The 13,501-nt window shown below is 35.0% G+C and overlaps 1 protein-coding gene across 1 annotated transcript in view; it reads right to left on the reverse strand.

Moving 5' to 3' along the window:
• Positions 1-13,328, reverse strand: part of CTAGE5 (CTAGE family, member 5) — a gene marked incomplete at its 5' end in the record, with an annotated part of 17,879 nt that extends 4,551 nt beyond the window's left edge. Inside the window, 13 exons of the mRNA XM_009587006.1 lie at positions 135-266; positions 1,662-1,814; positions 3,711-3,842; positions 4,204-4,286; positions 5,009-5,076; positions 6,041-6,076; positions 6,415-6,475; positions 7,823-7,924; positions 9,892-10,030; positions 11,344-11,434; positions 11,633-11,679; positions 12,508-12,631; positions 13,206-13,328. Coding sequence (XP_009585301.1) covers positions 135-266; positions 1,662-1,814; positions 3,711-3,842; positions 4,204-4,286; positions 5,009-5,076; positions 6,041-6,076; positions 6,415-6,475; positions 7,823-7,924; positions 9,892-10,030; positions 11,344-11,434; positions 11,633-11,679; positions 12,508-12,631; positions 13,206-13,328 — 1,291 coding nt within the window. The remainder of the gene's footprint in view (positions 1-134; positions 267-1,661; positions 1,815-3,710; positions 3,843-4,203; positions 4,287-5,008; positions 5,077-6,040; positions 6,077-6,414; positions 6,476-7,822; positions 7,925-9,891; positions 10,031-11,343; positions 11,435-11,632; positions 11,680-12,507; positions 12,632-13,205) is intronic.
• Positions 13,329-13,501: the final 173 nt, after the last annotated feature.

Consider the following 13,501-nt stretch of genomic DNA (forward strand, 5'->3'; position numbering starts at 1 on the left):
GTTAAAAATATTTTTACACAATGGAACACTGGGTTTGTGGTAGCTGTAAAGTTGTCCTCTTACCATGGCTTACTACATACAGTCAACCTATACTAAGATTCTCCATTTGATAGTAACATGGAAGCAATTCCCACCTGTTTTATCAAAAGACTGCACGTTGTAAGTTCGTAATTCTGCTGGTCCAGAAAGTCTTCCACTATTCGGAGGATTAGGGAAAAATCTTTCTTGTCTTCGAGGAGGAAGAACTGGATCAGTGTAAGGCTCAACTAACATTGAAGAAATCACAAAACAGGTCACTGAATATTTATTCCCCCATTCCATACAATTCTAGACCAGCAAAATTCTCTAGATATCTTATGCTCTTGTAAATATCCACAGTGACTATTGATTAGGGTGAGCAAACAATCTTAAAAAATCCCAAATGTAGGAAGCCCACCAACTATGTACTATAGCTTATGTGTCTAAGAAGCTGCAAAAGAGAGAAGTTAATTGATTTTTGGTTTAACATACAGTAGAATTTTGAAAGTTATGATTACCTAAGTTATAAACAGTGGGGCCTTGAAACAAAGGTTCAGCATAGCAATGAAGGTCAAAGGCAAAACAAGTTACTATACATTTTAAGCCATGCTTAGATAAGAGTGCTGTTTCCCATTACGTTTCATAGTGCTGTAATGCGTTTCCACCAACTTCCTTGCATCAGATCTAGCAATCATGCAGCTACAAGACAAACTGTATCAGTGAGATCCAAGTGCAGAGATGGGGTAAGAACACAGCTCAGGTCAAGGAAACAAGATACCCCTCTGCAGTATCCTGTCAGTAGATCAGATCTGGCAAATGAGAAACTGCAGCCTGAGTGGACTTTGCATTTTATAATCAGGCTTTCACACAGATGTGTAGCAACTACACTATTGCTTGCTGCACCTAATAATTGAGGTACTTTAATCTGTGTACTTTACCTAATTTTAAAATTTTTTTTTTAACTTGTAGCGTTTTTGCTTCTTTATTACAGGTGTACAGGAAGGTTGTCCTTCTCCCTGCATTGTTTGCTTTAGAAATATCAGTAGTATCCTCTGATTCATCTCTGTCTTCCTTGACTGATAATGTGCAATACAGATGTTTAGCTGAAGAAGTGAGAGTGAAGACTGATTACTTTGTTAATTATCAGAGGTAGTATCAACATGATGTACCAAACAGGATTACTGTAACATGGTACTCCTGTACTATTAATATAATTTTTTTTTTGAAAAACATAGTATTTTTCAATATTAGCTAGCATTTATTTATTTATTTATTTAAAGCTAATGTACCTTTAAGGCTAATTAAAACTTTTTACTTTCTCAGATCTTTTATTAATTATCCAGCTCAGACAGGTCTTTTGATGCACTAAACAAGCCCCCATTAAAATGATGAAACCGAACAGTTGATTGTACACTGCTAGTACCACCAATATACATTTAAAAGATAGCAAAGAAGAAGTACAAGTGAACCGCACCATTCAAGAAGGGGAAAAAACCTATTAAAAAAAACCTTTCCAGTGCAGTTGCACATGCAGTTCCAATAAAACATTTCATGTTTTCAAGCAAAAAAATACTTACATATATACACTACAAGTCAGTAACTCCATTTTTCAATAGATACAGTAGCTAAGCAGATTTTTATACCTGGTGGAGGCAGAATTATCCTGCGTTCTCTGTCCCAGGGAGGAGACAGGGATCCAGTATCTGATGGTGGTCGGTGGGGATCAGTTAATCTATCAGAACTCAGCTCTCCTCTTTCGTTACCAGCTTCATACACGGCAGTTGGTCCTCTGGATCCTAATCGAAGAAATCAGATAGCTATTTACCCAGGTATTTTAAATCCTCTATTATGGCTTTCTTCATTAAGTCTGAAAATAGTAAAATAAATCATGGAATGCCAACACTGTCAAGATATGAGAGGCACATGGCTCCACAGGACTCTCCAGCTGTTTGCTGATGACCAGTTATGTTTACTAGAAGTGTTTTAAAGGTTTGTTTGGAATGAAAAAGTCTTAGTTCAACAAAAGTGTAATCTAGAGTACCTGCAATTTAAAAAAAAAAAAAAATCATTTTAAGAATTTCGGTTCATTCGCATCAGAGAAACTAGTGCCTTCACGATAAATCTTCTTCTCAGTGCTAAAAATCCTGCTGCTAGTCAAACTACAAATTAGCACACTGAAAATTAATACCCTCATCATTAGAAAATATCCACATTACATTCAACACTTTTCTGGTTCTTTCTAATTCTTTATTCAAGAAAAAAAAAATAAGAGAAGACCAGGTCAACACATAACCAAGTGCAAGAGAAACTGTGACAATGACTGATTTTAGGTTGCAAGCTTCCTTTAAAATAGATTTGGTCTGAAAAATGACAGAAATACTGAATTCTAGTATCATTCTCTAATACTCTATCTTAAAATTCAACCTAAAATTTGAAGTCATTTCATGTCTTGTGCAAAGTGAGATGAGCACTATAATTGCTCTGTAGCTGGCATTATTTAAACACATCACTTGTTTAATTTGCCCAAGTTACATTAGTGCTCCATTGTGAAATGGACAGCAGTTATGCCTTTGCATAGTCTCTTTCCTTGCTAATGCTGCATCCTGAAATCCAGTTTTTACTCTTCCTCACCAGCAAAGGCTGAGCTACAATTTAAAGATACATTGGGCAGCTCAGTTTCATTACTTACTGTCTCTATACAAATAGTCAAGTATGATTTTGCTTGTGTGTGATATAGTTACAGTTGAACATCCAATCTCAAGCTTTTTTCTGACTTAGAAAATGAATCAACTTTTATATGGATATGCTTTTTACAAAGAATTAAAGTAAATAAATAGTCCATGCTGGTCTTTTAAAAATCAATGTTGATTAGTGACATCCTTATAGAAGAGACATTTAGACATATTTCCCATGAAATAAGTACAGGTTTCGACAGGTGTAACAGTAGTAGTAAATTAAATTGTAGCTTCTTTATTACCTGTAAACGATGCTGAACTCCACTCTAGCACTTATCTACACTATTTCCATCAACATCAAAAATATGAAGGAACACTGGTTTTCTTCCCTTACAACCCATGCCACCACGGCTTGCTTTCACCTACTTCTCAATCTCTGCATTTTACTCCTCTCACACAACCTTCCTGGTCCCTTTTATCACTAGGGAAGAAAGTGTATGACTGCCTCAAATTTAGAACAAAGGGAGGAAAACAATTTACTGAATCAGTAACTTTCTAGTATCATAAACTGTCTCATGTTTTTGACAATGCAGGTACCCTCTCCTTCTCTCACCGACTGTAGACCAATGAGATGAAAGTGGCAGTATTTTTTTCTTCAGAAAACTAATCAACTTTTGTTTACTTTAAAATCATAAGTTTATTTCAGCAGAACCCCATTTGTCCAAGAAATAAAACAAGACTGATAAAGTTTGGCTTTTCACTTTTCTCAATCTATGCTTCTAAAGTGAATCCACTGACCAACCTACTAGTACCAACTAAATTTTCCATTGTACTGTTACACATTAGACAGCTTTAGAAGCAAGCTGAAAAACAGGAAGAGTTTGTCCAATTAACTGTTTATATTGAATTGGTTGTTTTAATACTTTTTGTCACCAGCAAGAGGAAAAGGTGTGACAGGTTTATAGTAGAGGAGAGAGAAATCCAGAATAGATACATTTTCAAGTTTAAGAATTGTACCTCTTCCTCCTCCTCCACCTGGAAGCATAGGTGAAAGCCTTAAAGGACCCTCCAATAAAGTTGGAGGGGAAAGAAAAGCTCTTGTTTCAGATGAAGGCCGGCCCATTGGTGAGGGTCCATATGGGGAATGCTCTGGAACAGTTAAAACAAAATACTCAAGTTCACAATATTTAGTTTAGCAAACTGTATAAAGTAATTAACTTCTCAGGTGAAATTTAAAAATAAATTGTGTAAGTGAAATGAAAATTGTGCTCTAATTACCATGTGTATCGTATTCCCAGTCTACTCTCATCGATACTACAAACGCTCTTAGTTTCAACAAAATACTCGACATGACCTAGAGTCACTTATGACCCAATTATTTTTCTAAATGACTGTTATTTGCACACACACATGGCCAAGATAGTTTTCAAACAATTACATATGTGTGGTCTTGGGAAACAAAACCATAAACCAAAACAATTAGGCTCTATTTTACAATTCAATACTGTACCTCTGCCAAATGGTCTAACTGGAACATCAAGAGCATAAGGATCTTTTTCTAAAAGGTCAAGTTTAAATTCTGTTTCAGTTAATCTGCAAATAAACAACAAAAAAGTAGTAAGTAACCAAAAAGTGCAAAAGTTTTACTGGACTGCACTGTTTACTGCTAGGCTTTCCACTTAAAGGGTTAATGAAGTAAGGTATTTTATTCCCTAAATAAAAAGGATAAAGGATGTCACAGAACTCTGAACTTAAGAATTCCTGAAAGTATTTCTCTATGCTGCTGTATTTAAACTAATTCAGAAGTTGAAGTGGCATGTTAGATGTCACAATTCCTAGCATGACACTACTCTCATGAGTACTCTAAACTGCATTCCAAGTATTAGTTAACTTCACACCTAAAGGTTCCTCACAACCACCACCACCTGATCTGTTAGCTCAGTATTAACTTCTGAGATAAGCTGTAAAATCATTAGGTAACCATGATTTCTGGTTGATACATACTTATTTAAAACAAACAAACAACAAACAACCCCCCAAAAGCTTTGAGTTCTAGTACTACATTCTGCTTCTTTCCTGAAATATTTCAATACTTTACAGAGTTCTTAAGTTCTTACTTTCATTAATGTTATCATTAAAGGAATGCTCAAATGACTCCCTTTCTTTCAGAACTCTAATGGAACACTCTGCTCTCTCTGCCCTGTTTGGGCCACAATGGATTAAAATAGGTCTAGAAAACACCAAATTGCATAAATCCAAAACATATTCATATGCCAAATTGCATTTGTTTAGAATTAGATCAGGACTGCACTTACTTTTGTCTGTTATGTGCATTTTCTTTTTTTATATCATTGAGGTGTCTTTCAGCTGCTCGGGCTGTCAGCTTTGGGGAGGGACAAAAATCAGATGCTTAGATATTGCTATTTATTTAATAAATGCTTCATAAATGTGACAGGTCCTAGATCCAAGACATTTTTTTCTATCTGAAGTGTGTGGACTGTATTTTCACAAGACATGACTCGTGTATAAAGCATATGAAACACACCCTCACATACATCACCAAATGACATTAGCAGCTCTACTATGCAAATTTTTGAGGAATGATATGGCTTTCCTGCAGGTTCCTAAAACTGCAGAAATGAAATTCTTTGGCTGTAGCTGCTTTGAAGCATCTACAGAATACGTACAAGATTTAAAGTCTCAAATTTTATATAAGAAAGTTTTATTTTAAAATCATATCGTTAAAAACTGTAAAATTATGACCACGAAGCGCCATAGCTTTTAACAGGATTCTATCTTATACAGATCATTCTGTGAAACTGAAGAATGTATTAGTCAGGAGATATTTTAAAGTTTCCTGTTTGGAATAAAATGTAAAAATGGATTTTGTAGCAACATTCTTAGGAAGCTGTCAATGGAACATACTGTTCTCACAGGACATAATGTCTTCTATTAGTAGATAAAAGGAGTGAAGTACATCCAGGGAAAATATTAAAATGGCATTGAAACAAGGCCAAAAGCTTTTATTATTAGCAAAATGTCACATACTTGTTAAATGGTAACATGTTATTCCAGCAGATTTATTGCTATAGCAAATAATATTGTAATATCATTCTACTGTGCTCATAGGTATTCGGCTTAATTATTCCAACTATTTTATATGATAGAAGTATTTTTAACATCTTTTGTGTATTTCTGCAAGAAATCCGTATGTTTAAAGGTGACAGGTTAGAGTTGATTTTGGTTATCTGTTTTTAATAAGAAACAGAAAAGTGATAAAGCAAGCTATTCAAATCACTGAAAAGGATGACGCACAAAGTTCAGAAAATTCAGTATTTGGAACTTACCCAATTATCATGAGCTTTTTTCTCATGAGAAGTAATCTGTGAAAGAGAGATTCATTAGATCATTATTCATCTAAAAAATAAAACTTTAGATTTGAGTATATGCTCTTATTCATAAATTTAATGTGTGTGGATAACTGATAATGAGACATCTAAACTTAAAATTTAACTTTTTAATAAAGTTAGCTGGTAATCTCTGCTATGAAATTGTGTCATCAAAACGAGATGGCATTAAGAAAGGGGCGGGGCGGAGAAGGCAAAAAACCACCCAACAAAACCAAGCCAAATACATCACAACCTAGCTGAAAGTGGTGTTTCAATTGCAGTAACACATCCCTCCTACTTGGCATAGATGGCAAGTAACACAAAGCACATACCTGATTCTGATAAGAACGAATGGTTCTTTCTAGCTCTTCTTCAAGATCTTTTGCTCGCTGTCTGTAACAAAATTAGGATTTATGACATTGTAATAAAATGTTGAGGAAAGTAATTTTAAATGCAGTAAACACAATAGTAGACAAAAGGTATGATTAAAATTTTTTGTCCAAGACAGTATTGTCACTTAGGCCCATGGGATACATAAAAACTATAGTAGCAGTGGAAATTCTAGGCCCTAGATTAGCGCAAACAGGATGCTACACAGAACCAAAAAACCAGCATCTCCCCAACTTTTCAGTGGTCTGCGATATCCTGCCAATATAAAGGATATCCCTCCACCTATGCCCAAACAGCCAGCCTCACCCAGCTCAGCAAATGTACCAATCTGGCCGGAGCATCACGCTGTCACAGGCTACCACAGTCAGTCCTGAGGAATAGTCCCTTGCCCTAAAGTTATTTCAAGACCACAGAAAGTATGACACCACCTCTACTGCCAGCTGCTCTGTGCACAGCCTCTCTAGGTTCTACACTCACTCAGCAGGTGGGCCAAAGACACATTCATTGTTTAGTTATACTCCATTTATAATATTAATATTCTCTTTACAATTAAGATGTCTACAAAGTTCACATTCTGAGTAAATCAAGACGAGTGAATTCTGTCTTCCTCTATGAATACTGAAGAATATCTACAACAACTTTACATTCTAGAGAAAGAATTACTCTAACTGACTTCAGGAAGCATTGTTCATCAGTATCGTTCAGTTAGAGTCAATACTCCCATAAACACTGAAGGAAGATGGGGCATATACATTACAGATTGAAGAATTATGCCATAGTTTGAGAAACCACAGAAACAATGCAGAGGTACACAGTTGGTGTAACACAAAACAGAGCAAAGCAATTAAAAAACAACTACAGAAGATATTCCCACATCACAGTTTCTTAGTAAAGACTTTCTAAACAGTACTGTTTGACAAGCTTAGAGATACAGAAATAGAATACTATACCTATACAACATAAATATGTTAGGATCTATAGGAAAACTGAACATTGCATTTATTTCACAGCATTCTCTTAACTTTGTATTTTTATCTCTGTTCAGTAAAGGGAACTGATTAATCTCTCAGATTAGAGACCCACTTCTACCATTCCACTAAAGCTAACATGTCAATACAATCAGCATTCTAACGGAAGAAATGTTGCCAGTGATCTTCCATACCCAGATTTTTTAACAAAGCAAAAACTCCCTTAGTATGTATTATTACTCACAAACTAGCATGAAACATACACACAAAACAAAGAAACTGGAAGAAAATACATTCACTTATGCTGGTGTTTTTATTAATTGTCTATTGCCTTTTGTTCACTTTTGAACAAGTGATTACAGCAACTAAAATCTGTAATTACCTGTAGCTGCTCAGCTCTTCAGCAGCATGATTAATTTTTTCATCTACTTTAGAAAGCTTTTCTTCCTTCTGTAGGCGTTCTCTCTCTTCTACTGTCAGTTTCCTTTAAGAAAATTCAAAAACTATGGTTAATTCTGTTTCAAGTCAACAATTTTGTAGTTGGTCTGTCAAGAAAAACTTCTCCAATTTTTTAGGCATGATGAATACATTATATTTATTCAGATAAACAGTTTTATAGGCAATATATAAAGTGGCATAAAAAGCACTAGTTTGTATTCATATTAGTTTATTCAGTTCATTAACTGTTCTACATGAAACATTTAGATTACCACTATTCCTAAAAGGAATTTTCAAGACAATCCATATTCCTAAAGACTAATTCCACTGGGGGGAGAGGGGAGGAAGCAGCCACAAATCAAAACAAACTAAAAAGCAAACGACACTAACTTTCAGTGATTTGTTCTGGTATTATACCTTTTTTACATTTTAAAATAGTTTTCCGGAGAAGAAAAAGGTTGTTATTATCTATTAAGAAAATAGTTATTAAAAAAAAATTCTTTCCAGGTCCCTCTTTTTTTATGCCTTATTGGGCACAAAAGAAGAGAAAACCCATATTCCAGATCTCAGATTATGCACAAGTGTGCAGAACACACATGGATACTGCTGCATACAGTCCTGAACAGATAAACTGGTCATTTTCCTGTAAACGGCAGTCCTTACCTATCAAACTGTCTAGATCATGGATCTGTTGAACATGATTTAAACTTCTTTTCTACTCAATCTTCATTTCCCACTTTTCTATTTCCCTTGTTTGAACATGCCTAGCTTTTTAGAAGATGCCTTGTTACTACTAATAACCTCTTTTATTCTGCTATCTCATCACGCCAGCTTCTCTCTGCTTCTTTTTGGCTTTTCTAAAATCTTGGATAAGCAGCATACATTTGCTGAGCTTCAGTGTGGTATTTTGAAATATCATCCACACAGTTTGCAAACATTTTTCCTTTCTGACTGCCCATGACAACTTCTTTTTAACAGGTTCCTTCCCACTCCCCACCCTGCTCCTTTTTTAAAATCAAATGTTAATGTAGTGGATTTCTGGGTTTTGTTGCATCTACAAGGATGCCCAATACCTATACAAATATATATATTACAGAGCAGATTATTGAAAGTAATTCTTTAAAAAGGTCCTACGTACTGCAAAGTACAGGATAAAGACTTGTGCTGCTTCTCTTGCTGCCTTCAAGATTATGTCTGCTCCTTGAAGAAATAATTTCTGGCTAGTAAAACTGTAATTTTACCATCATGCCCTAAAATTATGACTTCTGCTCCCTCTCTGCCCCATCCACACACACATTTCTGAAGGTTACTACATAGAATCATAGAATTCTACATGCCCCATCCCATCCCAATCAACTTTATTTCTAGTCCTTAACACATTTCTGATTTCAATCAATAAGTCACAATCACTACTGTCATCCTGACTGTGAGGCAGACAGTACAGCCCTCACATTCTATCTTTCTTGGTGAGGAAAGCCTGACTCACAGGGATTCTACGTTGCTTACTGATAATAGTTAGCTTTCCTATGTTTTAACTCTAAGCTTAGTTTTATATATAGCATACTCAGCAGAGGAGTGCATTACTACCTCTCTTTACTATATAAAATGCACCTCACAGTTAAAGCAGCTACTGATTATCTTTCTTTCAACAACTTTGACAGATGTATTACATCATATCTTAATTTAATTAAAAAAAAAAAAGAAAAAATCAAGCTTTCCAACTTTACCCACCTTATTTCATAGACTAAAAATTTGTTACTTCTTGTTTTATCTTTGTTTCTGTCCTTGCTTGTGGAAAAGTCATAAAATAATATACCACTACTTTCACGGAAACAGTTTCTATAAAATTACTGTGATCACAAATGTACACGAAGGTGTAACATAAGAGGGTCTTCACAATTCAGAAAACTCTGGAAAGCAGTATTCATATTTTCAATAATTTTCAGCCCCCAAATCAAAGAGTTACATTCAAATCAAACAGTAAGCATTGAATATAAAAAGAGGAGCCAGCACCTGTGTAGTTTCATTTCATTTTCTTGATAAAGCTCAGTCATTACTTTAAGTTTCTGCTGAAGCTTTTGAACTTCACTTTCAAAACGTTCATTTTCAGACTGCAAGGAGGCTTGTTGACTTTGAAGGTTTTCTATACGTTCTGTCAAATTTAGAGATAATTATATTGGGACAATGCACAATTTACAAAATTAAAATATTTGCAATATTTTAGTATATAGAAAGTCTGTAAAAACCTTTGATCCTATGTTGATTTAATAATATAAGCAATAACATGTTAATATGTTTCAATAAATCATACAAATTGAGAAGCATTATCGCTCCTTTTGATGGGAAGCCAGCAACCTATACTCCCTACCTACCACAGTGCAGCTCTGAGCAGATACCTAGCCTTTGCTCCAAATTGTATAGCTTCTTTGAAAACAATGCAGTTTTGTAATTCACAATATAAATTTTCATTTAGGGCTTTTATTATTGTAATTATTCTACTAAAGGAGTAAAATCGGTACCATCATATACTCTTGCAGATTTACTCACACGAGGTCTTGCTGAGTAGCCTGAAGGGATAACTCAGGTTTGTCAAACTACCTTATCTTTCCAAATTAAAATCAGTCATGTTTCTTTTTCTATTTGCTATTCCTATGCCTCTCTTCAAGAAACATAGAAAGCTTCAAGTAAGTATGAATATCTTTGTGGGACAGAGTTACAATCAATTTGGAAAACACAACAGCACAAAGAGTCAGTTTAAAGGACTATCAAAACCTGAAAAATACAGCTTTACAGTGCATTTCATCACCCAAATAACAAAGCACAGTACATTCAAACATGATGGCTACTCTGCTGTTATCTATAAAAGCAACAGCTAATTACAGGCTTTAATTTGAATTCAAGTGGCAGTGTTTTCATTTCATAAGGTTTATTTCAGTAACTTGTCCTACACAACAAAGGAAAAAAACAGAGCAAGATGCTTTTAGGTTCAATTGCCTAAATGCAGTATTTTGGGTTTTAAGAGGTATTGAGCTTGCACCCGTTACAAACGAATTACAATTAAACTACTGTTTTTAATAGATGGTTTTAAAATTTAAATTAAAACTCCATTGTTTATTGTCCAGAAATTATGTACAAGGTGTTATTTATTTATTAACATCACTTTGCCCATGTATTTTAAGATTCTGTAACTTAACAGTTATAGAATACTCCAACCGAGCTCAACAAAATTTGCAAATGGTGCTTTAGCAACCATTACACATCACTACACTTTGATTGCTTTACCTCTAAAATCAAATACTTAAAATAGCTAAGCAGCTTGAACTCAAACACGCATTTTAAAAATCAACTAGAGCTATTAATGTAAACTTAATTCCATTTTTAGTGGAAGTAATACTTACAGCCTGTAAAACCATTTTACAAAAGCAGTGTCTTACTAATCTTAAGGGCAAAACAACATTTAATTACCTGTAAGTTCTCCTTTAGCTTTATTTTCATCAGACAGTTTTGAATACATTTGATCTCTTTCTGCTTCCAGGGTCTTTAAACAAGCATTTAACTACAATCAAAATTTAAAAAATAATGTGCATTTTAAGATTAGCAGAAACTGTTTGCATGCAAAAATATCTAATTAAACATTAGAAGATACTGAACTCTGTGATACTGATATCTATATGCAGTAAACTTACCATAAAAATTGCATATATTCCCTCTAGTTTCCCTCCCTTCCATCCACAAGTTTCTTAAAATCACATACCTTTGCAGCATAGATCAATTTCTTTACAGTTTGTTTTTGCTGATCATCTGATTGACAGAATAGAATAATACATCACATAAAAAGCACAAAAAGGTTTGTGACAGAGCTTACTACTATTATTTTATTTTGTTTTTATAAAAAAGCAATCCACAACATACCACGATAGGCACAGCATATTTGGAGTAAAAAGAAGAAAAAAAAAAGGCGGGGGAGGATGCCTATATTCTAGTGCTTTGTTTGCCAATCAGACTCAGAATGCTCATGTTAAAAGTGAGATGCTGAATACACACTGCAAGATTCACTGGGCTGTGCCCTGTGGTATAATCAGCACCTGCATAAAAAGAAGCTGCAGCAAGAAAAAGGAGGAAGAAAGGCTCTTCTGTGCTGCTGTTTTGAGGGGACCCACATCTGCACCCATCTGATTCCAGTGCTACCATACTGCCTGCAACAAGTAACACCTGTGTAAGGACAAGGAAGCAGAAATTAGGCTCTAAGGACCCACGGTGCTACTGCTGGGAGGAGCTTCAAGAAGAAATGAACGCAAGGTTTCCACCTAAAAATGTTTGAGAATCACTACTTGATACTAACATAGGCTAAAGCCATTCTGCAAGACACTGAGCACTGAGTCTTTACATTGCTCTATGATAATATCTATGCTTCAGCTATATCCACACGCTGCTCAATAGTAGCATAGGTTGTTTTTCCGGAGGTGTCCAAGTATCAGTTAACTGCCTGACGTGAATAACATTGGGTGAGTTTTGAAAATCCAACTTCTACAAAGCTAATCTTTCAACTTTCCTGGAAGTTTGTTGGTTCTGTATTTCTAAAACATTTATTAAATTAATATTTACGATGGGAAGCTATACAAACCGTACCTAAATGCTCTCCATTCTCTGTTTCACCCTTTGTATCTGTGTCCCAGTGATTATCTTCAGCAGCAGCATCTTCTCTTATTGCTGAACTCCAGTCTGTCATCTTCAGTAAGTATTGAGTCAGCGACTAAGAAAAAGCCCACACAAAACCACAAATAGTAAAATAAATACAAGCAATGAAAATGTAGTCACCATTACAATTACTTTTTCAGGATTTCTGTCACTTACTTAGTTCCCTTAGTAGATTAAGTGAGCCCCATATAGAGGATTCTAGATGTCTGATATTACTTTTTCTATTAAAATATATACCTGCAGGTCAACAGGTGTGCCCTTTTGAAGACTTTTCAGATAGCCAAGTATGCATCCTTTTAGCAGGGCTTGTGTATATAAGGTACACACATGTAAGAATACACTCCCAACTCCCACGCTCCAAATTCAGAAAAATGCAAATATTCTATCAGAACTAGAAGAGTTTTTCCTTATTTAACGTGCTGGCTTCCAAGGCTATCAGACTGCTCCATTGTGCTAAGCAAACTTTTTTGCTTAGCAGGAAACAAGACATTAGAGAATGGAGACAGCAAACAAAAACCCAAAACAGCTTAATACATATTAAGACAAAGAGAGGCTGTTAGACTTTTTTGGAACTCAATGATTAGCATGAATCTGAATAATTTCATTTAATGCTAGCTGTCATAATTTACCTTGACTTGACTCTCTTTATTTTTCAATACTTCTTCTGTATCTGCTTTAGATGATTCAAACATCTTAGTTTGTTCATTTAGTTCACTAAATCGTTCACCCCATCCTTCAGCTTCTTGTAAAAGCTAAAAAGGGAAATACCAGATTAGTGTGATTGTCTACTACAACCAAGAATCAAGGATGAACAGTACTTCAGCCTGTTATGTATATTATCTATACATAAGAATTTTAACCTCTCACCCATCAGTAAGAATTAACAGACAGAGACTACAAAACCAGGCTCCCTAGAGAAGAGCCT

This window comes from Fulmarus glacialis, unplaced genomic scaffold (assembly GCF_000690835.1).
Source record: "Fulmarus glacialis isolate BGI_N327 unplaced genomic scaffold, ASM69083v1 scaffold14641, whole genome shotgun sequence".
Classification (NCBI taxonomy): Eukaryota; Metazoa; Chordata; class Aves; order Procellariiformes; family Procellariidae; genus Fulmarus; species Fulmarus glacialis.